General features: G+C 44.0%; 2 protein-coding genes across 2 annotated transcripts in view; one reads left to right on the forward strand and one right to left on the reverse strand.

The window, feature by feature from the left end:
* The window catches only part of LOC126190416 (clustered mitochondria protein homolog), a 352,064-nt gene extending 351,014 nt beyond the window's left edge, over positions 1-1,050 (reverse strand). The window contains 1 exon segment of the mRNA XM_049931019.1: positions 891-1,050. Coding sequence (XP_049786976.1) covers positions 891-1,008 — 118 coding nt within the window. The 5' untranslated portion in view covers positions 1,009-1,050.
* A 584-nt stretch (positions 1,051-1,634) lies between these two features.
* Positions 1,635-22,413, forward strand: part of LOC126190432 (mRNA export factor Gle1-like) — a 114,736-nt gene continuing 93,957 nt past the window's right edge. The window contains exons 1-3 of the mRNA XM_049931021.1: positions 1,635-1,957; positions 2,043-2,348; positions 4,575-4,784. Coding sequence (XP_049786978.1) covers positions 1,913-1,957; positions 2,043-2,348; positions 4,575-4,784 — 561 coding nt within the window. The 5' untranslated portion in view covers positions 1,635-1,912. The remainder of the gene's footprint in view (positions 1,958-2,042; positions 2,349-4,574; positions 4,785-22,413) is intronic.

Genomic DNA, 22,413 nt, shown 5'->3' on the forward strand with positions numbered 1-22,413 from the left:
GTACTTCGTTACGTAATCCAGTAGATAGCCGCAATTCACAAATGACGCTAAAATAAAGTGTTTCATAAACGGAAAGGACGCTCTATGCAATTATTACTACAGGCACACAGCATCTCTTCAGTTTTTAAACTAACTCGTCCTCCAAGCTACAATGTTACTCCTGACGAAAGGAAGTTTGACTAAACAATATACGAGGCGATCTCCTTTCCGTAATTTTTCGTTAATGCATTCCGCCGAAGGAAAAGTTTGTAGATCAAAACAGCTTGAGCCAGCATTTTTTGAACCAACGTACAAAAAAAGAAAACAACTGCGGCATCGTACTGGGCCAGAACTAGTTATTTGAACTGATACTAGCGGATCATCGGTTAAAGTTTTGGCCATACATCCTCTCTGGCATATCAGATACGGTAATTATGGCTTTAGTTCTATGTACTGGGTTGGGGCACTTTTGATATCACGTGATAAGGTGTAAATTACACATATTAACGCAGTTAGGATGGAGATATTAACAACAATCTCACATCAATATACCTTCTTTGTTTCTACATTGTAGTACTGAAACTATTAGACTAATGCGGCAAAATAACCTCTAAGAAAGCAGAACGAGGAGAAATAAACAAACATTAATGCCTCAGTTAAGATTGGGCAATAATATACAAGTCCAGCTTTGGTGCAAATTTTCATTTGCTTATCCTGATAGATTTCACCCACCTTGATTAATGGCTTTTACATCTCACAATATACTGATTATTCATTTATTTAAAACTAAACCGCAACATGAGTAAAACCTTAGCGTCAAAACAGAATTCGATGCGTAAAATACTCAGTTACATCATCAAGGTTGCCGCTGTACGTCGTCTGCGGCTACGGATAATTAAACTTTGACTGACCTTTGTGAGACGCCGAAGAACTCGAGTCAGTATCTTCTTTTTTACTGTTAACAGCGTTTCTGCTGGGTTCATCAATTCCATTTTCCGCCGCTGTTTCGACTTGGGAACCAAGAGCCATAATCACTCCGTGCTATAGGTTTTCGCCGACTGCACGTGTGTTCGAAACCTCGAAACCGAATGATTCTGATTGGCTGGCTTCTCTAGTACCATCTTAGCCAAAGATACTTATAACGAAAAAAAAGACTGCCACTACTGTGTAACATTTAACCAAAAGTTTCCCTTCCTCTTTTTATGGAAACAAGAATACAAACGGAAAAAGTAATTTTTGCGTCTATCGTAATTAATATGTTAATAACAAGATGTGTGTTCTTTAAATCAACATTTCTGTCAGGGGCAACTTTCGCATCTCCTGGAAAGCAGAGTGATGACATTATGCCAAATACCGGTAACTTTATTGTTCTTGCATAACTATTTTGTCATTGTGTATCTCAATAACGTCCTTCAAAACTCTGTGATAGTTCTTACTAAACGTATTACAAACAAAAAAAAATTAATTTGCTTATTTTGTTACTAATTATTAAATAAAGAGAACCTTAATTTTAATATTCCATTTCGCTTTCAGCTCTACATTCTGGAAAAAAATCTATCTTTTCAACACAGTTATCAGCACTGGTTTTTGTACTACTTCAAAGTATGAAGTCTTTGACCAAAGATTCTTAATATAATGCACTGTAGCATGTTAACTTTGACTGGCGGTGATTTCACTCGTTATTTTGAAACATCAACAAAAATAAATGAGTGGTAGTGACTACAGACTATGAGTTTTGACATCGTGACGATTCGTTTTGCCTATTAGATGAATTTGTAAATTTGTGTGAGGCATGCCATTACTCCGTAGTACCTTGGTGATGTTATTACAATTAGACCTTTAAACTTCACTTTTCATAACAAGGATGTGTTGTACTTTGACGAATTGACAGAAATAAAATTTGAATTGTTTGTGACAGTAATATTGTCATTAAATGCCAGTACCACGAAATAGGAGTTTTAAATTTTACTCGTCGCAAGTAATTCGTTTGGGATTTTATGTCAATATACCACTCTTATTTGCACATGCTTACTGTTTATGATTCCATGTTATCTTGCTTGCAGAAAGCGGAAGACTCTGCCATGGAGCTCGAAAAATTTCGACATTCTGTTATTCACAAAGCGGCAGAGCTCAGTAAGGATATTGACACCATCACAATTGGTCCTAACTCGTACAGGAATGGTGTCGGAATTGAACATGAAACGGACACTTCAGAAATAGAAGATTCGCCTAAGGACAAGAGCCCTGAAAAACATAAGCAAACTACCATGAACAGTTCAACTTTTAACACTGATGTGGATGATTTGACAACACGTACCTTGAAAATAAACAACTATCTTTTGGAGCAACAAAGATGGAAAGCCGTTCTGGTAAGGAAAGAAAACTTTGTTTTATTTAAAGATTCTCCTTGTAGGTCTTTTCAAGTCATATTCAGGCAGTTTTGATGAAAATAAAAAGGTCTTTGTGAATTATGATTGTAGAACTTAATATATCGTAAAGTAGTAGCTTAGCAAGCTAACAAGAAAGATTCTGGATGTTTATGTTTTGAAATGCTGCTATTCATTCAGTCCACTGAAAAGTTTCCTAAGTGCGTGCATTGGTATTAGTTGTGTTCATGTTGCAAAACAACAGACACATGGATGATATTTAATAGGTAAGGTATTCTAGCTGTGAAAGAATTAAGAAATAATTGCCAAAGTAAGTTGCTGGGAACAGAGTACCATAGGTACAAACAAAAGTTGTCCCAAGCATTTATAATCTTTGATGCACACTTCAACGGGTAGGCCTAGATCAAAGTGATGCAAAGGCAAATATATTGGAGATTGCAAATTGCAAGACAGCGTTCATGATCCTGAGTAAAGATAAATACGATACTTGTTGGGTAGACTGTACAGAGTTGCACGTCGTTACGCATTAGAGGGTTGTAACGGGATGTTGTGAAACATAAATCTGAAAATTGCAAATTATTTCATAATTTTCAAATATCGGTATTATAAATACAAAATTTTTACAGTTTATTGGTTTAATTATTAGTTTTAAATGGACTAGGTACTCAGATTTTGGAAGGATAAAAGTTATTGTTTAGACAGTGTCCCAGAAAAAATGCAGCAGGAGCAGTCAAGTTCAATGAGAAATATACTGTTTGTTTCGAGAAGACTGTTCAGTACTGTTTTTCCAACTTGCAACCTAATTGTCACTTTTCAAACTTACTTAGATCTCAGGTTATATTACAGATTAGCCTTTCATCACAGCCAACATTCCAAACATTGTATGTATGCAAAAAAGAGAAAAAAAAAGAGATTTTCAATGTTCCATTCTTTTTTATCGTTGTCTCACACCACACCATCGGGATGTTACATGACATATTTGACATCGGTAGATTCATTTGACCCAAGAAAGTAATCTGTAGTAAGCTTAAGAAAGAAGTCCGAATCATATTGGGATTATTTACATTATATCACATGGGCACCATAAATATTGTCAAATCAAAATACGAACATAACACGTCCATGAGGTTTGATATCTACTTCTAATGTTGAAGTGATTGTAGACAGCTTGCTTACATCTAATCTGCAAATGAATGCAACATTGCCACCTGATCTCAAAAATTATCACAATATATATTAACTTCTCAGTTCTGACAACTAAATTTTTTTTTTGTCCTTCTCCCCAGAAACAGCAATCACATTTTGTGGCCTGCTTGATTACTCCTTGGTGGTTGGGGCATGCAGCAGTTATTAGTTGTCTTCTGTTTGTTGTCCATTATTTGCAATGTCACTTGCAGTTTTACCTAAAATATGCAAAATGTGTAACTTTTAATTTTCAGTGTGAGTATAAACTTGAATTTCTTTTCCAGGCAGCATACTAACTTCAAAATTTGTTTACCCAAACATCTTCTAATTTATTTGATCATTGACAATAATGTCTGATGAAATCTGGAGAATAACTGTATCCAGCAGTTAATGTCAGATGGGTAATGACATAAAGGGAACTTGATTTATTGCCTAACCATTCATATTTCAGTTTTCATGATTGTTCTTGATTGTTGTGGTTGTTGTCCCCCTCTATTCTCTAAACTACATAATATGAATGCTATGATGATTCTTTTGAAAAAGAGCGTGGCTACTTTCCCTAATATCCTTGTTCCATCTGAGCTTGGGCTTCAGGTAATGAACTTGTCATCAATGTTAGTCAGACTTAAGAGTTCTTGCCTTCAAAATTTAATAAACCTTCTACTTCAAATTACTCAAAGCTCTTTTTGTAATGCAATCAACATATCAGAGCTGTTATTTAAAATTTGCCACAAACTATGATGATATAGACTTGGGTACAGCCTACCTGCCATTTTATTCTCTGCTACATACTCACAAAGATGGTGTTCAGAAAATCCAATGAGGCTTGCTTCCCTTGCCTCAAATGGCTGAAACGGAGGAGACAAAAATGACAGGATGTTGAAAGACATTGCGGAATGTGCCAAGCACTTGACCAAACAATTATAGTACTATGCTGGTAGTGTCATATCTTCCCTCCTACTAACACCTTCCCCTTATACATTGGATCCTAATGTACTCTAGATCAGCATATCTTAATTTCAGGATGCAGTAAAGCCACGCCTTCAGAAAATGAATACTTTAGCAAGTTTGAGTCAAAAGGAAATGGAGTTGCGGCGAGAATGTATAGAGAAGGAGGTGCAGGCGAGGGCATTATTAGGAGAACATCAAATATGGCACCAGGTACAGCAAGAAGAACTTCAAGCAACAAAGAGGAAAGAACAACGCTTAGATGAGCACCGCCAGCATATTGTGGTAATAACACAAAATTAGAGAGATAACTAGTTTAATAACTTTTTGTGATTCAGTTATTGCTTTAATACCCACTATTCTAGGGTCAGACAGTAGTACCTAACTAATGATAATTAATGTTTCTGTATGGTTCAGCTAATACATTTGTCTTTTTTGTGACGGGCTGTAAGCTGCTATTTTGTACTACAGTCAAGAGGTGACTTCTTTCTTTCTGTGAGTTAGTCTGTTACGTGTCACTTCATTTTCAAGTTGAATGATTTTCTTCCTCCCTCCCTCCCTCCCGCTCTCTCTCTCTCTCTCTCTCTCTCTCTCTCTCTCTCTCTCTCTCTCTCTCTCTCTCTCTACATACACACACAGTGTGTTCAGAAACTCAGAAACAGTCTGAAAAGCTTGTAAGGGTGTTACAGATTAGGTTGAACTGAGAAATAATGTTCTTGTTGTGGTCTTCAGTCCTGAGACTGGTTTGATACAGCTCTCCATGCTACTCTATCCTGTGCAAGCTTCTTTTTTATTTTAAATTCAGTGCATTAGTATTTGTAAAATGACTCTTAGTGTTCATTAAAAAATGACGGTCATTCCACTTGGGACCTGTGGAATGGTACATTAGCTTATTTGTTTTAGTTGTAAATATTTGTCATGTATTGTTGTTTTTCTGACATGTTCCACATCCTGGAGGACCTCCTCACTACGGATCAATTGGAATGAAAGTAAATCTAATCTAATCTAATCTAATCATCTTCCAGTACCTACTGCAGCCTACGTCCTTCTGAATCTGCTTAGTGTTTTCATCTCTTGGTCTCCCTCTATGATTTTTACCCTCCACGCTGCCCTCCAATACCAAATTGGTGATCCCTTGATGTCTCAGAACATGTCCTACCAACCGATCCCTTCTAGTCAAGTTGTGCCACAAGCTCCTCTTCTCCCCAATTCTATTCAATACCTCCTCATTAGTTATGTGATCAACCCATCTAATCTTCAGCATTCTTCTGTAGCATAGTTAAGGAATAAATTCTATATGTTGCGTCATTTCAGAGTTAATTAGCATTGAAGTTAGCCAATCAGGCAGTTCAGTGCACAAATTCAGTTTCTAGTTTGGTTTTAGGAATCCAAATGAAGAACACGTTTGGTGACACTCCATACTACTGTCCCATGTCCAGTTTTTGGATCACGACTGCAGTACAAAAATATACAGTGCCCAGGAACTTACTCAGCATTGAGATTTCTTATTTAACTTTTTTAATTGAATTTATTGGCCTTTAGCTTACACCTTGCAGCCAGTTCATATACAGGGATTTGTTTGTTTGCACTCATACGCATATTGTAGGTAGAACACATACTTAGACAGACCTGGCTATTAGAGAGGAGAGTTGCCTAGGCATTGAATTTGTGAGATTTCATGGAATAGGGGACCAATAGGTGAATTATTGCATACATCTTGGCTTTATCTTTTTATTTCTTCCCAATCCCATTGCCAGTCTTCCATCATGCATCTGTTTATGGCGTATTGATAATCCCTACTTGGTCTTGCAGGGCAGGTGGTATGCCTTGTCACAGCAGCTAATTCTCCCCCCCCCCCCCCCCCCCCCACTAAGTGGACGACATCTTCATTGTTAGTAACCCAACAGTTTGATTTCATCCAAGTGAAATTAATGAAATGGCCCTCTTCATGCATCAGTTCCAACAGTACGATAATGTTGTGTACAGTGAGGTTTCCAGTCAAACAGGTGCTAAAATTTGTAAGTACTGTTAGAGCAGGTAAAGAGTCACTGAGTAGAAGTACAGAGATACTGTTGTCCATGAGCAGAAACAAATTGCTTCTAGTACCACAAGAAGTTCTGCAGTCCTGCTACTTGCCTCTTCTGATAATGTGAATAGTCCAAACTTCTGCAAACATGATGTGCAATACATGCTTCAAAAAGAGTCACTGGTTTTGGAGCCATTATTACTGATACATATTGCCTCTGGATGCTGTCTTAAAAACTGTGCCAAAGTTATATTGTTAAAGTGAGCCTCATTGTCAGAGGTAATGCCAGTTGTTATGTTCACCTTAGGCAATTTCACTGAGAGTGGGGTGCTAAAACTCTTTGGTCTAGGTACTCTAATGTCCTTCTTTTACATCTCCTTGGATACACTTGGACAAGAGGAGGGAGAGTTGTAGTGATCCAGAAGCACCCAGTTAAGGCCTGTATAATTACATTTGAGGTGATCAGTTTGATTGTTGGATTCATATTGATTCTTAAGAAGAAATTTGTTGCAGAGATAATGCTGGCATAGACGAGTTGGAGTTTCTTGTGCTTATAGATGAGTTGGAGGTTCATGTGCGTCAACCAAGAGTGCATTGGTAGGGGTGGAGAGCATTGCTCCCAAAGAAGCTCTTGGTGCTTTATATTGGCATTTATTAATTCTGTTCAGGTAACTGTCAGTTTCAGTTGCAGATCAATAATGACCACTCCAACAATCAATAATTGGATGTTGCATCATACAGTAAAGTGTTGGTGCTGTGCCAACATTCCAGCCCCTCCCAAGTGCTGTCGTAGCACTAATTATGTGGACAGCCATCTTACATTTATTAGCCACATATTTTGTGTGTGTATTCCAGTTTAGCTTATGGTCGATGAAGAGTACCAGGCTTTTGACTACCATCTTGGAAGGGGAGTGGTACAGATCTAGTACTATTATTGCTGACAGATTTGCTCTGTGCCTAAAAAACAACACTGCGTTTGATTTAGCGTGGATGTGTCCAGTCCATTGCTTGTGAGCCACTTCTTGAGTTTGTCAGTTGTGACTTGCAGTCTTCTAGGGATATAATTTCCATGTAAATACATATATTTTATGCGTACGGCAAAACTTTCATGTTTTCCTGGATATATACCATGTAGGTCAGTGGTGTAGATATGAAATGGAAGGGGTGCCAAAACAAATTCTTGCAGCAACCCCATGCTTTGTAGTTTGTGGTCCTATCGCATGTCCTTTATGTGCTACAAGTAGAAACTGGTCAGAGAAAAAAGATAACATGTGTTCTGCAGATGTTTGGGGTATGCATTGTTCCTTTAGTTTTATGGTTAGCACTAGCAGTTCTATGTTATCATAGGCACTATTTTGGCCAGAAACAAAGCTTGGGGTCTGTTTCAGCTGAAGTATAGCTCTATGTAACTAACCACGTTGAACTGAAAATTAATAAAGTGAACATACCATACAGTGCAGGGCATAGGAACAAGAAGTCTTACATATCTGAGAACATTACTTAAATTTTATAATATGTGACATGTCATCATTGAAAGAACACATTTCTGGTCTTATAGCCTAGTTGTTGCATTACAGGATATGAGTCTATATCGAAGGTACATAATATGGCTTACATCATGTGCCATGAATAACCATTAACACACAATAAGCCATATTGAAATTGGTACATTTATGTGACCTAAATTCATCGCATCTGTGCATCATGTGATGTTAAGACATGTATATTCAGTATGTACTCAGATCCTGTAATACAACAACTAGTCTATAAGACCACAAATATGTTTTTTCGATAATGACATAGCATGTAGACAGGTCAGGTATATTGTAACATGTGAGTGATGTTTTCAAATAGGCCTACATAATAAGTTCTTGGTCCTGTGCCCTGCACAGTATGACATGTATACTTTATTAATTTTTTGTTCAACATGCACTTGAGAATGGCTTAAAGCCAAAAACATGATCATGTGAAATAAATGAACAGTCTATAGTCAAATGGCAAAAAATTCTATATGACTGTGGTCCCCCATGGAAGAAAAATCATTTTCAGTACTTTTTCCTTTGTGAAAACCCATGTGATTCCTAGGGTATGGTATTTAAACCACAATTCTAACCAGATTTGACCATTCTTTCCGAAACTTTGGAGGGACATCATAGTCATGTTACTGATCGGTACAATACCACCAAACCAAGATTTTTCCTGGGTTTGAGTAATTTGGGTGCACTGTGTTGTAATGTTTCGACAACATTTTATGGTAAATATGGAGTAGGTATTGTCCTTAATATGACAGAAATGATGGCATATTGTAGTGGATATTATCTCGGTCAGGGTAGTATGTTTACCAGAGGTAGAAAGTTCTCTGCAGCTCAATCATTGAGAATTGCTTTTGAAGTGGGCGCCTGTCATCGGAGTTTGAATCCTCTATGCTAGAAAGATGTTTGATAGATGGGGCTGTCTGCTTTGGTAACAACTGCTGCAACCCTTAGGGGCTCAGCTTTCATTTGCTGGGTATGGTTTTGGCGAGCCCAGGATTCCTGAGCTGAGGACTGGTAAGTGCTGCCAGTCCTCAGTTACTGTAAGCTCTGGGCATGCTTCATTGACCACCATGCGATGTGGTGGTGGAGCATTGTGTGTCACAGGGAACGAGGATCTTTGCTTGACTGCCGGGGTCACGAGGATAGTAAAAATCCCTTAATCTCAAAGTGTGCTGCGCATTGATGAGATGCCTTTGGGGAACCTGCCACACTTCACTTGTATGAGGCTTACGTAGGCACGCAGGGCTGTGTGTAGAGGGACTTGTATTTCTCTAGCTGCTCATGGGACCGAGATGGATCCTCCAAAATTTTCTCTTCCTCCTCCCAGCAGAAAATGGTGGGCTGCTGAAAAGTACAAACACCCAATCCAATAAGAGGGCTCATGTAGCCAGTTCACCCAACTCGGAAGTCTTTCAGAATTCTAATATTTGCAGTAATGGAAGACATGCTGCTAATCAAAATGTACTTTTGGTAGTTAAAAGGAAAGGGGGGAGCTCCGAAAAAGTCTCATCTTTTTACATACAAAAGATTTAGAGGGGGTTGCAGGTATGTTAAAATCTGTTTAGCAGTTGCAAAATGGGATGCTGTTGGTCGAAACCTCAAGTTCTCAACAAGTGACAAACCTGCAGACGGCCAAAGTTCTTGGGGAATACGCCATTGAGACTGAGCTCCATATCACCTTAAGCTACAGTAAAGGTGTTGCGATATGAAGAGGTCTTGTGGACATCCCCAAAAGAGACCTGAAAGTTGAGTGGGCCCAAGAAGGCATTGTAGGCATGCAGAATATCATGAAAAGCATTGAAGGTGATCTGATCACATCCAACTCTTTTTAATAGCACAGAATTCCTGGGGCATATTAAGACAGGTTTCCTTCAATTAAGCATGCAGCCCTACATCCCCAACTCAAAGTGCTGTTTTAAATGCCAGTGCTTTGGTCACACCAGTCTTGGCTGTAATGGAGAAGCCACTTGTGGCAAATGGGGTAAGATCGTCCATGAAGGAATCGGATGTTCATCTCTTCCAAAGTGCGTGAATTGCTCTGGGGCTCAGCCTATCCAGAGTAGGGTCCCTTCCTTGAAAAATGGAAGACACACGGATCAAAACAATAAAATGGATTCCATATGGTGAAGCCAAAAAGATATACAAGGCCATGCAGTCCCCCATATTTGCTGCCTCCTTTGCTTCTCTTCTGAAACAGCAAGTCCAGAAAGCCAATGCTGCTACACAAATAGATGTTTCTAGTGCCAGTAATAGTATCTGCATTTTTCAATGCACTTGTTCTACAGCAATTATTTTGAAGCCTGTCCCTCCCCCCCAGAACTTCAGAAAAGGCTGTGGTTGTCAGTGTTGCGGAACTATCTACCCCTCCAAAGATTGATTCGGTCCAGTTCTGCCACTCATACTTCCACAGTTGTTCGAAAGCCCCCTCAGACCAAAAAATAGTCAAAGGTGAAGAATTGCCCACTGACGGAGACGGGAAGTACACAGTCCGATGATGTTGATGTCATGAAAGTGCTACCCCCTTGGGATGCATGATAGGTGGAACATTAATGGGTTTAGGACATATGTGGAGGAACGGAAACTTCTAACAAAAGAATGCACCCCATGCTTGTGTTTGCAAGAAACACATTTCAATGCCACTGAGACCCCTATGCTACAGGGCTGTGTCCTCCATTGAAAGGATAACCTGACTGGGGAAAGAGCCAAGGGAGGGTTGCTGTGTTTGTCAATAACACACACCACTCCTCTGTTATCTCCTTGGTTACTGACCTTTAAGTAACAGCCATTGCTTTCCATGGGACTCACAATGTCACTATTTGCTTCCTGCTATATTTACCTCCACATGTTGCAATAGACTATGAGGCTCTCGGAGGCACAACTCCACCTGGCCGTTTCTCCTATTGGGTGATTTCAAGGCTGATAATATAGTTTAGGGTTCGAACCATTCTTGCCCCAGGGGTCGAATCTTGGAGGACCTCACGATGTATCGGGTGCTGTGCATCCTCAACACAGGCAGTCCCACTCATTTCTTGGCTGCTAATGGGTCGTCCTCAGTCGTCGACATCTCTTTCTGCTCTCCAGCCCTTGCAGACTCAGCACAGTGGGAAGCAACTGATGACATTCATTCCAGCGACCAGTTTCCACTGTGAGTCCACATACTGAATGGTGGATTGTTTGAACAGAAGCTACCAAAATGGATGATCAGCAAGGCTAACTGAAGGCTGTTCAGCATTGAGCAGTGTGACAGTGTACAGAAATGAGTAGACCACATCACACGAGTAATCCATCGTGCCACTGAGTTATCCATTCCACAGTCTTTGGTCCTCGTAGGAGGCAACCTGTACCTTGGTGGAATGTTGAGAGCCAATTAGCAATCTGGAACAGACATGCGGCTCTTTGACAGCTTAAATGCCGCCCAATAGCAGACACCCTCACAGCCTGTAGAGTCACGAGAGCCAGTGTTTGACATGTAATTAGAGAGAGCAAAAAAAGGTCGTGGCAAGCATTCCACTTGTTCTACAAAAGTATAGGAAGTCATCCATAGGATTTACAGTAAATACAGTCATTTACCAATAGCAGCAGTACTGAAACAGGTGTCTCGAAACGGTGTCTGGAGACATCGCTAATATGATGGCGGAGAATTTTGTAGTGACTACTGCTGATTCTGGCCAAGATCTAACATTTTGCCGCTACTGTGCAGTTGCAGAGAAGGGCAAATTGGACTTCAGATCCCATAATTCTGAGTATTAAAACTGCCCTTTCTCTCGTGGGAGCTGAAATTGACACTATCTGAGACTCATGATACTACACTTGGTCACGACCATATCTGGTACGGTATGCTTCGACATTTGCCAGTAGCATCAAAGGGAATCCTTCTTGAATGTTTTATTTGATATGGCATACAGGCCAGTTTCTCAAGTCATGGAGAGAGGCAATATTGATACCTCTCCTCAAACCAGGAATGAACCGCACATGTGTAGCCTTAAGGAGCTGTGTAGGAAAGACCCTGGAGCAAATGATAAATGTCATCTGCTCTATTTGTTAAAGACCAGGCAACTCCTTAGCCAATCTCAGTGCGGATTCCAGAGATTTCAGTCCACTGTTGACAACCTGATCCGGTTAGAGGCAGCTATTCGGCAGGTTCAGCAGGCTTTGTTACATAAACATCACTGTCTCAGCATATTCTTTGCTATCGGTAAGATGTTTGCTATTACTTGGAGATGCAGTAGTCTCCCGTAACTCCATCAGTGAGGCTTTCGTGGCCTCTTCCCCATCTTCATGCAGTGTTTTTAGGTCCCGATTTGGAGACACACTGTCAGATCATTTTGAGCAGGAGAATAGTGTCCCATGGGGCAGTGTTTTAACTGTTACCCTCTTTGCCATAGCTATAAACAGAATCACGTCTACGGTGCCAGAACCCAGAAGGCACTGAATATCTTAAAATGCATCAGCCTCAGGTCTTGGGGGGAGCAAGCAGTTTTGCATATTCATAACCAGCTTCATAGGGAAACCAGGGCTTCTTGTAAACTGTACAAAACTAGTAAGATGGATAGGCAGTGTGCTTGCTGTGTGCAGGTGCAGGATTAGCTGGCTGTGGGTTGAATATTTGATGACATGCTGGCCATGTTAAAGTGATTGTCTTGGGATGTGGTGGAGAACTGTCATGACACGTGGTGCACCTCAGATGGCTCTGCTATCAAGGCACTTTGCAGAGCAAAATATGGTTGAATTGTGCTCATCTCTGGTTGAGAGGTAGGTTGTTGCCAATTTGCCTCACAAGGAAACATGGACTACTCTCTCAGCTAGGTCTGGGTAGGCACAAGAGTTCCAGTGTTAGGTGACTTGCAGAGGATCCTGTTAAGTAGTGTTGAGTGAAATCTGTGTGCACTTGATTTGTCGACCAGAGGGTCTCATTTGAAATACAGAGGTGACTACTTGTGACTATTGAGGGTGCACAAGACAGTAATCTGTAAGTGGTTTTTCATGACACCTGTCATCTACATCTACTTCAGTACTTTGCAAGAACTTGATGGTGCATGGTGGATGGTACTTCCAGTATCAGCAACTAATGTGAGTGACATGCGGGAAGAATGATTGTTGGTAAGCCTTTGTATTAGCTCTAATTTCTCAAATTTTTTCATAATGGTCATTTCACGAGATGTGGGAGGAAGTAATATCTTGTCCAACTCTTCTTGGAAAGTACTCTCTTGGAATTTGAATACTAAACCTCTCCATAATGCACAATGCCTCTTTTATGGCATCTGCCACTGGAGTTTGTTGAGCATCTCTGTAATGCTATCACACCAACTAAGGATCCCATGACAAAATGTACCATTCTTTGTTGGATCTTCTGTATCTTTTCTATCAGTATTACCATGGAAGGGTCCAAAATTGATGAACAGTACTCAGGAATTGGTCAAACAAGTGTTTTCCAAGCCACTTATTTTACAAATGGGTTATATTTCTTTAACATTTTCATGTGAATCTTTCTGGCATCTGCTTTTCCTACCGTTTGTTTTATGTGGTCAGTCCACTTAAGGTCACTCTGGATAATTACTTCTAAATATTTTACAGTATATGCTGTTTCCAACAATTTATCATCAGTTTTGTAGTTGTATAGTAGTAATTTCCTTTTGATATGTACGAGCAGTATGTTACATTTATTTACACTCGGGGTCACCTACTACAGACTGCAGCATACATCAGTCTTCTGTAGGTCATTTTGCAAATCACTGTTGTCTTCTGGTGTTGCTACTTACTAGACAACTGCATCATTTACACCCCCCTGTGGGTCCGGGGGCTAGAATAGGCCTGAGGTGTTCCTGCCTGTCGTATGAGGTGACTAAAAGGAGTTTCACATGTTTCGCCCATTATGTGATGGTCCCCTGTAGGGTTTGACCTCCATTCTTCAAAATTTTCCCGAAAAGCGAGCCAATTGGGCAAGGGCACCTTACGAGGTGCATTGTGTCCATCGTGCATTAAGATCTTTAGCCCACTTTCTCGTCGTCGCATTGCAGTCCTGCCCATTCTCCATCTCTTGAGTGAGGACACCTTCCTGGGAGCATTTTCCACCATGCAGTATGCAGTGTTGATTTCTGCGTCACGATGACCATGGGGTTCTTTGCACTCGATATCCAGCACGGTAGTTAGTCCGTTGTGGTGTGGCCGCCATGTACCTGTTGGTTGTAGCCCTCTAACCACACAGGGATCGCTCTGCTGATGCCTGTGCCGTTAACTCCCCACGTATGCCAAGGGGTAGATGCCCATCCCCGCAATGAAGCATAGTTCATCATCTCTTGCTGGTGGTGAAACACCAACAGTCTCTAAGTGATCATGAGCTCAATTCAACACACAGAAGTACGGCCCCAAATCGTTCTCCTTCCTTGCCACACCATGGGAGGAACGTCAGGCCAAGGATGGCAGTGGATCTTATTTGCCCCGGTACCTTGTATGTTCGAGAGCTGATGGGCAATCTTTCATGACGGTGAAGTCTCGGTTTTTTGTTGAGCATTTAGAGGACAAGTTTGGGGAGGTGGAGTGCTTGTCCGAAATGAGATCTGGGTCAGTCTAGATCAAAACAGCATCCTCTGCCCAGTCACGGGAGTTACTCACTTGTGACAAGCTGGGGGATGCTTCTGTAACCATCATACCCCATAAGAGTTTAAATATGGTCCAGGGTATCATATTTCACATAGACCTTCTTTTGCAGTCCAACGATGAGTTGTGCGCCGATTTAGAGCAGTGAGGTGTACATTTTGTCTAGCGTGTCCACCAGGGTCTGAAGGATAGTCAGGTTGACACCGGTGCCTTCATCTTGGCCTTTGAGGGTGATACATTGCCTGAGAAGGTCAAGGTGGTGGTCTACCGGTGTGATGTAAAGCCCAATATCCCTCCTCGATGCAGTGCTTTAAGTGCTGGAAGTTTGGCCATATGTCTTCCCTCTGTACTTCCAGCATCACATGCCAAGATTGCGGACGACTATCACATCCCAATACTCCACGTGCCCTGCATCCCATCTGTGTCAACTTCAGAGAGCACCATTCACCTTGCTCGCCTGACTGCAGGATTCTCCAGAAAGAAAGGAAAATCATGGAGTACGAGACACTGGACAGACTGACCTACACTGAGGCTAAGCGAAAATTTGAACACCTGCATCCTGTGCGTATGACATTGTCTTAACTGCCGCTACAACAGTTCTGGTGCTATCAGCTCCACCAACCCAGGTCACCTCTCAGAGACGGAAGACTACACCCGCCCCCTTGATGGTGGGGGGCATTTCCCCTCCTGTTGCTCCTGCACCACCTACTTCGAGAGCGACACCCCCCTAACCATCAGGGCATCCGTCCCCCACTTCTAAGCCAGAGAAGCGTAAGTCTTCTTCAGCATCTCTCACTAGGAAGGGGTCCCTAGGTTCACTCCCTTCTCAGGTTTCTTCTAGTTGGAAAGACTACACCCGCCAGTGGCTGAAGAGCCCAAAAGCAGCTGGTCGTAGGGCTTCACACTCATCCTCAGTCCCAGAGACTGAGCCAGTGAAGTCCTCCTAGCCAGGGAAACCCAAGAACTAGTGAGAGAAATCCAGAAAGAATACTCCTAAGACCAAGGAAATTGCGGTAGCACCCACACCTCCGCTACCTACAAGCTTTGCGACTGAGGATGGGGTGGAGATTTTGGCGTCCGCTGAGCACCTAGATCTTGCCAGACCATCAGACGCAATGGATATAGACTGGTCAGGCAATAAATCGGTGGAAGCAGGTGACTCTGAGGCGTAAACTGCCTCATTGAATGTTCCATGCCTTCCCAGTCTCACAGTGTCATCCTCCAGTGGAATTACGGCAGTTTTTTCCATCGCTTGGCTGAGCTACGGCAACTGTTGAGCTTTACACCTGCTATCTGCACTGCCCTCCAGGAAACCTGGTTCCCAACAATGCGGACCCCTGCCCTCTGCTGCTGCAAGGGATATTACAGGAACCGTAGCGACTATAATCGAGTGTCAGATGGAGTTTGCGTTTATGTCCTAAACTCGGTTTGTAGTGAACATGTTCCCCTTCAAACCCCTCTTGAAGCTGTGGATGTCAGAATAAGGAAGACACAGGAAATAACTGTCTGCAGTGTATATCTTCCTCCAGATGGTGCAGTACCCCTGAATGTATTAGTTGCACTAATTGATTAACTCCCTAAACCTTTCCTACTTCTGGGAGATTTTAATTCCCATAACCCCTAGTGGGGTGGTACCATGCTTACTGGCCGAGGCAGAGATGTCGAAACTTTACTTTCGCAATTCGACCTCTGTCTCTTAAATACTGGGGCTGCCACACATTTCAGTGTGGCTCATGGTAGTTCCTCAGCCACTGATTTATCAATTTGCAGCCCAGGCCTTCTCCCATCTATCCACTGGAGAGCACGTGATGACCTGTGTGGTAGTGACCACTTCCCCATCTTCCTGTCACTGCTCCAGCATAGGCACACGGGCACCTGCCCAGATGGGCTTTGAACAAGGTGGACTGGGGAACTTTCACCTCTGCTTCCACCACTGAATCTTCCCCACATGATAACTTCGATGTGATGGCTGAGAAGGTGACTAGCACAATTGTTTCTGCAGCAGAACGTGATCCCTCGCTCTTTAGGGTGCTCGAGGTGTAAGGCAGACCCTTGGTGGTCGCCGGAAGTCGCTGAAGCAATTGAGGAGTGTTGGCAAGCTCTACGGCGGCATAGGCAGCACCTTTCCCTGGAGCACCTCATAGCCTTTAAACGGCTCCGTGCCCATGTTCGCTACCGTATCACACAACAGAAGAAGGCGTGTTGGGAGAGATACGTCTCCACCATTGGGTGCCACATGTCACCTTCCCAAGTCTGGGCAAAGATCAAATGTCTTTTCGGGTACCAGGCCCCAACAGCTGTCCCCAGTGTTACCATAAATGGTGAGTTTTGTACCGACGCAAATGCGATTGCCGAGCATTTTTCTGAGCACTTTGCTCTAGCCTCTGCGTCAGAGAATTACCCCCAGCCTTTTGCACACTCAAACGGCGGCTGGAAGGGAATGTCCTCTCATTCACTACATGCCGCAGTGAATCGTATAATGCCCCATTTACAGAATGAGAGCTCCTCAGTGCCCTTGCACATTGCCCCGACACAGCTCCTGGGCCTGATCGCATCCACAGCCAGACGATTAAACATCTCTCATCTGGCTACAAGCGACATCTTGTCGTCGTCTTCAACCGACTCTGGTTCGATGGCATCTTTCCATTGCAATGGTGGGAGAGCACCATCATTCCGGTGCTCAAACCTGGTAAAAACCCACTTGATGTGGATAGCTATTGGCCCATCAGCCTCACCAACGTTCTTTGTAAGCTGCTGGAAGGTATGGTATGTCAACAGTTGGGTTGGGTCCTGGAGTCACATGGCTTGCTGGCTCCATGTCAGGGCAGCTCTACCACTGATAATCTTGTGTCTGTAGAGTCTGCCATCCGAACAGCCTTTACCAGATGGCAACACCTGATTGCGGTGTTTTTTGACTTATGTAAAGCATACAACATGGCTTGGCAACATTGTATCCTTGCCACATTGTATGAGTGGGGTCTCTGTGGACCACTCCCGATTTTTATCCAAAACTACCTGTCACTCCGTACATTCCATGTCCAGCTTTGTGTCTCCCATAGTTGTATCAATATCCAGGAGAATGGAGTACCGCAGGTGTGTCTCTGTTTTTAGTGGCCATTAACAGTGTAGCAGCAGCTGTCGGGCCTCCATCTCACCTTCTCTGTATGCAGACGACTTCTGCATTTCGTACTGCTTCTCCAGTACTGTTGTTGCTGAGCGGCACCTCCAGGGAGCCATCCACAAGGCACTGAGGCACTGTCATCGGCTCTAGCCCACAGCTTCCAGTTTTCAACCCCAAAGTCATGTGTCATGCACTTCTGTCGGTGTCGTACCATTCATCCGGAACCCGCACTTTACCTTAATGACGATCAACTCACTGTAGTAGAGACATATCAATTCCTAGGACTGGTTTTCGACGCTCGATTGACTTAACTCTCTCATCTTTGTCAGCCTAAGCAGAAGTGCTGGCAGCACCTCAATGCTCTCTGTTCCCTGAGCTACATCAATTGGGGTGCAGATCGCTGTACGCTGCTGCAGCTCTACAGAACCCTTGTCCAAAGTGAATTGACTATGGGAGGGTGGTTTTGGTTCAGCAGTGCCTTCAGCATTACATTTACTCAACCCTGTGCACCACTGTGGGTTTCGATTAGCAACAGGAACTTTTAGGACGAGTTTGGTGACCAGCGTACTGGTGGAGGTTGGTGTCCCTCCACTGCAGAGCAGATGTGTGCGAGTGCTCGCCAGTTACGCAGCACACATTCGTAGTTCCCCGGAGCATCCGAATTACCGTCTCATTTTCCCGCCCGCGGCAGTCCATCTCCTGCATCGGCGGCCCAGATCGGGGCTAATGATTGCAGTTCGCGTGCGGTCTCTTCTCTCTGAACTGGAGTCCTTCCCTTTACCAACTCTACTTGCAGTCTGTTCACGTATGCCTCCATGGTGTACACCTCGGTCGCAGCTTCATCTGGACCTTTTGCATGACCCTAAGGACTCCGTTAACCCCGCCACTCTCCACTGTCACTTTCTCTCGATTCTTGACGTGTTCCGGGGCTCTGAAGCAGTTCACACCGATGACTCAGTGGCTGTTGGTCATGTAGGCTTTGCATAGGTTCATGGAGGACATGTTGAGCAGCACTCCTTGCCAGTTGGCTGCAGTGTTTTCGCTGCAGAGCTGGCAGCCATATCATGACCCTGGCGAGTCATTTCTCCTGTGTACTGATTCATTGAGCAGCCTACAAGCCATCAACCAGTGCTACCCTCACCATCCTCTGGTAGCGTCCATTCTGGAGTCCATCTATGCCCTGGAACAGTCCCGCCATTCCGTGGTGTTTGTGTGTACCCCAGGACACGTCAGTAGCCCTGGCAATGACCTTGCTGACAGGCTGGCCAAACAGGTGACGCGGAAACTGCTTCTGGAGATAGGAATCTCCGAAGTTGACCTGCAGTCTGTCTTACACCGCAGGGTCTTCCGGCTTTGGGAGATGAAATGGTATAACATCAAGCACAACGAACTGCGTGTCGTTACGGAGACTATGAATGTGTGGAAGTCTACCATGCAGGCCTCTCACAGGGAATCTGTTGACCTCTGCTGGCTCCCCATTGGCCATACATGGCTAATGCATGGTTACCTACTCCGGCATGAGGACCCACCTCAGTGTTGCTGTGGCTCTCAAATGACAGTCATCCACCTCTTGCTGGACTGCCCACTTTTAGCCACTCTGCAGCAGACTTTTAACTTTCCCAGCACCCTCCCTTCGGTGTTGGGCGACAATGCCTCCACAGCAGCTTTAGTTTTACTTTTTATCTGTGAGAGTGGATTTTATCCTTCTATGTAGGTTTTAGCGCATGTTCTTTGTCCCTCTGTGTCCTCCACCCTAGTGCTTTTAGGGTGGAGGTTTTAATGTGTTGCAGAGTGGCTGGCTTTCCCTTTTTATTCTCGTGCTTGGCCAGCCACTATAATCTCGTTTAATGTTTTCCTCTCTTCTGTTTCTAGCATCTCTCTGTTGTTTTCTTGTCCTCTTTTGTTCCTTTTAGTGTCCGTTGCTGTCCCTTTGTTCTTGTGGCTTTTCCTTTCTCTCTGTTTTGTGTTATATGTTTTGTCCATTTTATTCTCACACTTGTGGCATTGTTTTATTAGGAACAAGGGACCGATGACATCGTAGTTTTGTCCCTTCTTCCACCTTTAAACCAACCAACCAACCATCATCTACAAATGATCTTAAAGAGCACCTGGGCACCTGCCCAGATGGGCTTTGAACAAGGTGGACTGGGGAACTTTCACCTCTGCTTCCACCACTGAATCTTCCCCACATGATAACTTCGATGTGATGGCTGAGAAGGTGACTAGCACAATTGTTTCTGCAGCAGAACGTGATCCCTCGCTCTTTAGGGTGCTCGAGGTGTAAGGCAGACCCTTGGTGGTCGCCGGAAGTCGCTGAAGCAATTGAGGTGTGTTGGCAAGCTCTACGGCGGCATAGGCAGCACCTTTCCCTGGAGCACCTCATAGCCTTTAAACGGCTCCGTGCCCATGTTCGCTACCGTATCACACAACAGAAGAAGGCGTGTTGGGAGAGATACGTCTCCACCATTGGGTGCCACATGTCACCTTCCCAAGTCTGGGCAAAGATCAAATGTCTTTTCGGGTACCAGGCCCCAACAGCTGTCCCCAGTGTTACCATAAATGGTGAGTTTTGTACCGACGCAAATGCGATTGCCGAGCATTTTTCTGAGCACTTTGCTCTAGCCTCTGCGTCAGAGAATTACCCCCAGCCTTTTGCACACTCAAACGGCGGCTGGAAGGGAATGTCCTCTCATTCACTACATGCCGCAGTGAATCGTATAATGCCCCATTTACAGAATGAGAGCTCCTCAGTGCCCTTGCACATTGCCCCGACACAGCTCCTGGGCCTGATCGCATCCACAGCCAGACGATTAAACATCTCTCATCTGGCTACAAGCGACATCTTGTCGTCGTCTTCAACCGACTCTGGTTCGATGGCATCTTTCCATTGCAATGGTGGGAGAGCACCATCATTCCGGTGCTCAAACCTGGTAAAAACCCACTTGATGTGGATAGCTATTGGCCCATCAGCCTCACCAACGTTCTTTGTAAGCTGCTGGAAGGTATGGTATGTCAACAGTTGGGTTGGGTCCTGGAGTCACATGGCTTGCTGGCTCCATGTCAGGGCAGCTCTACCACTGATAATCTTGTGTCTGTAGAGTCTGCCATCCGAACAGCCTTTACCAGATGGCAACACCTGATTGCGGTGTTTTTTGACTTATGTAAAGCATACAACATGGCTTGGCAACATTGTATCCTTGCCACATTGTATGAGTGGGGTCTCTGTGGACCACTCCCGATTTTTATCCAAAACTACCTGTCACTCCGTACATTCCATGTCCAGCTTTGTGTCTCCCATAGTTGTATCAATATCCAGGAGAATGGAGTACCGCAGGTGTGTCTCTGTTTTTAGTGGCCATTAACAGTGTAGCAGCAGCTGTCGGGCCTCCATCTCACCTTCTCTGTATGCAGACGACTTCTGCATTTCGTACTGCTTCTCCAGTACTGTTGTTGCTGAGCGGCACCTCCAGGGAGCCATCCACAAGGCACTGAGGCACTGTCATCGGCTCTAGCCCACAGCTTCCAGTTTTCAACCCCAAAGTCATGTGTCATGCACTTCTGTCGGTGTCGTACCATTCATCCGGAACCCGCACTTTACCTTAATGACGATCAACTCACTGTAGTAGAGACATATCAATTCCTAGGACTGGTTTTCGACGCTCGATTGACTTAACTCTCTCATCTTTGTCAGCCTAAGCAGAAGTGCTGGCAGCACCTCAATGCTCTCTGTTCCCTGAGCTACATCAATTGGGGTGCAGATCGCTGTACGCTGCTGCAGCTCTACAGAACCCTTGTCCAAAGTGAATTGACTATGGGAGGGTGGTTTTGGTTCAGCAGTGCCTTCAGCATTACATTTACTCAACCCTGTGCACCACTGTGGGTTTCGATTAGCAACAGGAACTTTTAGGACGAGTTTGGTGACCAGCGTACTGGTGGAGGTTGGTGTCCCTCCACTGCAGAGCAGATGTGTGCGAGTGCTCGCCAGTTACGCAGCACACATTCGTAGTTCCCCGGAGCATCCGAATTACCGTCTCATTTTCCCGCCCGCGGCAGTCCATCTCCTGCATCGGCGGCCCAGATCGGGGCTAATGATTGCAGTTCGCGTGCGGTCTCTTCTCTCTGAACTGGAGTCCTTCCCTTTACCAACTCTACTTGCAGTCTGTTCACGTATGCCTCCATGGTGTACACCTCGGTCGCAGCTTCATCTGGACCTTTTGCATGACCCTAAGGGCTCCGTTAACCCCGCCACTCTCCACTGTCACTTTCTCTCGATTCTTGACGTGTTCCGGGGCTCTGAAGCAGTTCACACCGATGACTCAGTGGCTGTTGGTCATGTAGGCTTTGCATAGGTTCATGGAGGACATGTTGAGCAGCACTCCTTGCCAGTTGGCTGCAGTGTTTTCGCTGCAGAGCTGGCAGCCATATCATGACCCTGGCGAGTCATTTCTCCTGTGTACTGATTCATTGAGCAGCCTACAAGCCATCAACCAGTGCTACCCTCACCATCCTCTGGTAGCGTCCATTCTGGAGTCCATCTATGCCCTGGAACAGTCCCGCCATTCCGTGGTGTTTGTGTGTACCCCAGGACACGTCAGTAGCCCTGGCAATGACCTTGCTGACAGGCTGGCCAAACAG

This window comes from Schistocerca cancellata, chromosome 1 (assembly GCF_023864275.1).
Source record: "Schistocerca cancellata isolate TAMUIC-IGC-003103 chromosome 1, iqSchCanc2.1, whole genome shotgun sequence".
Lineage (NCBI taxonomy): Eukaryota > Metazoa > Arthropoda > Insecta > Orthoptera > Acrididae > Schistocerca > Schistocerca cancellata.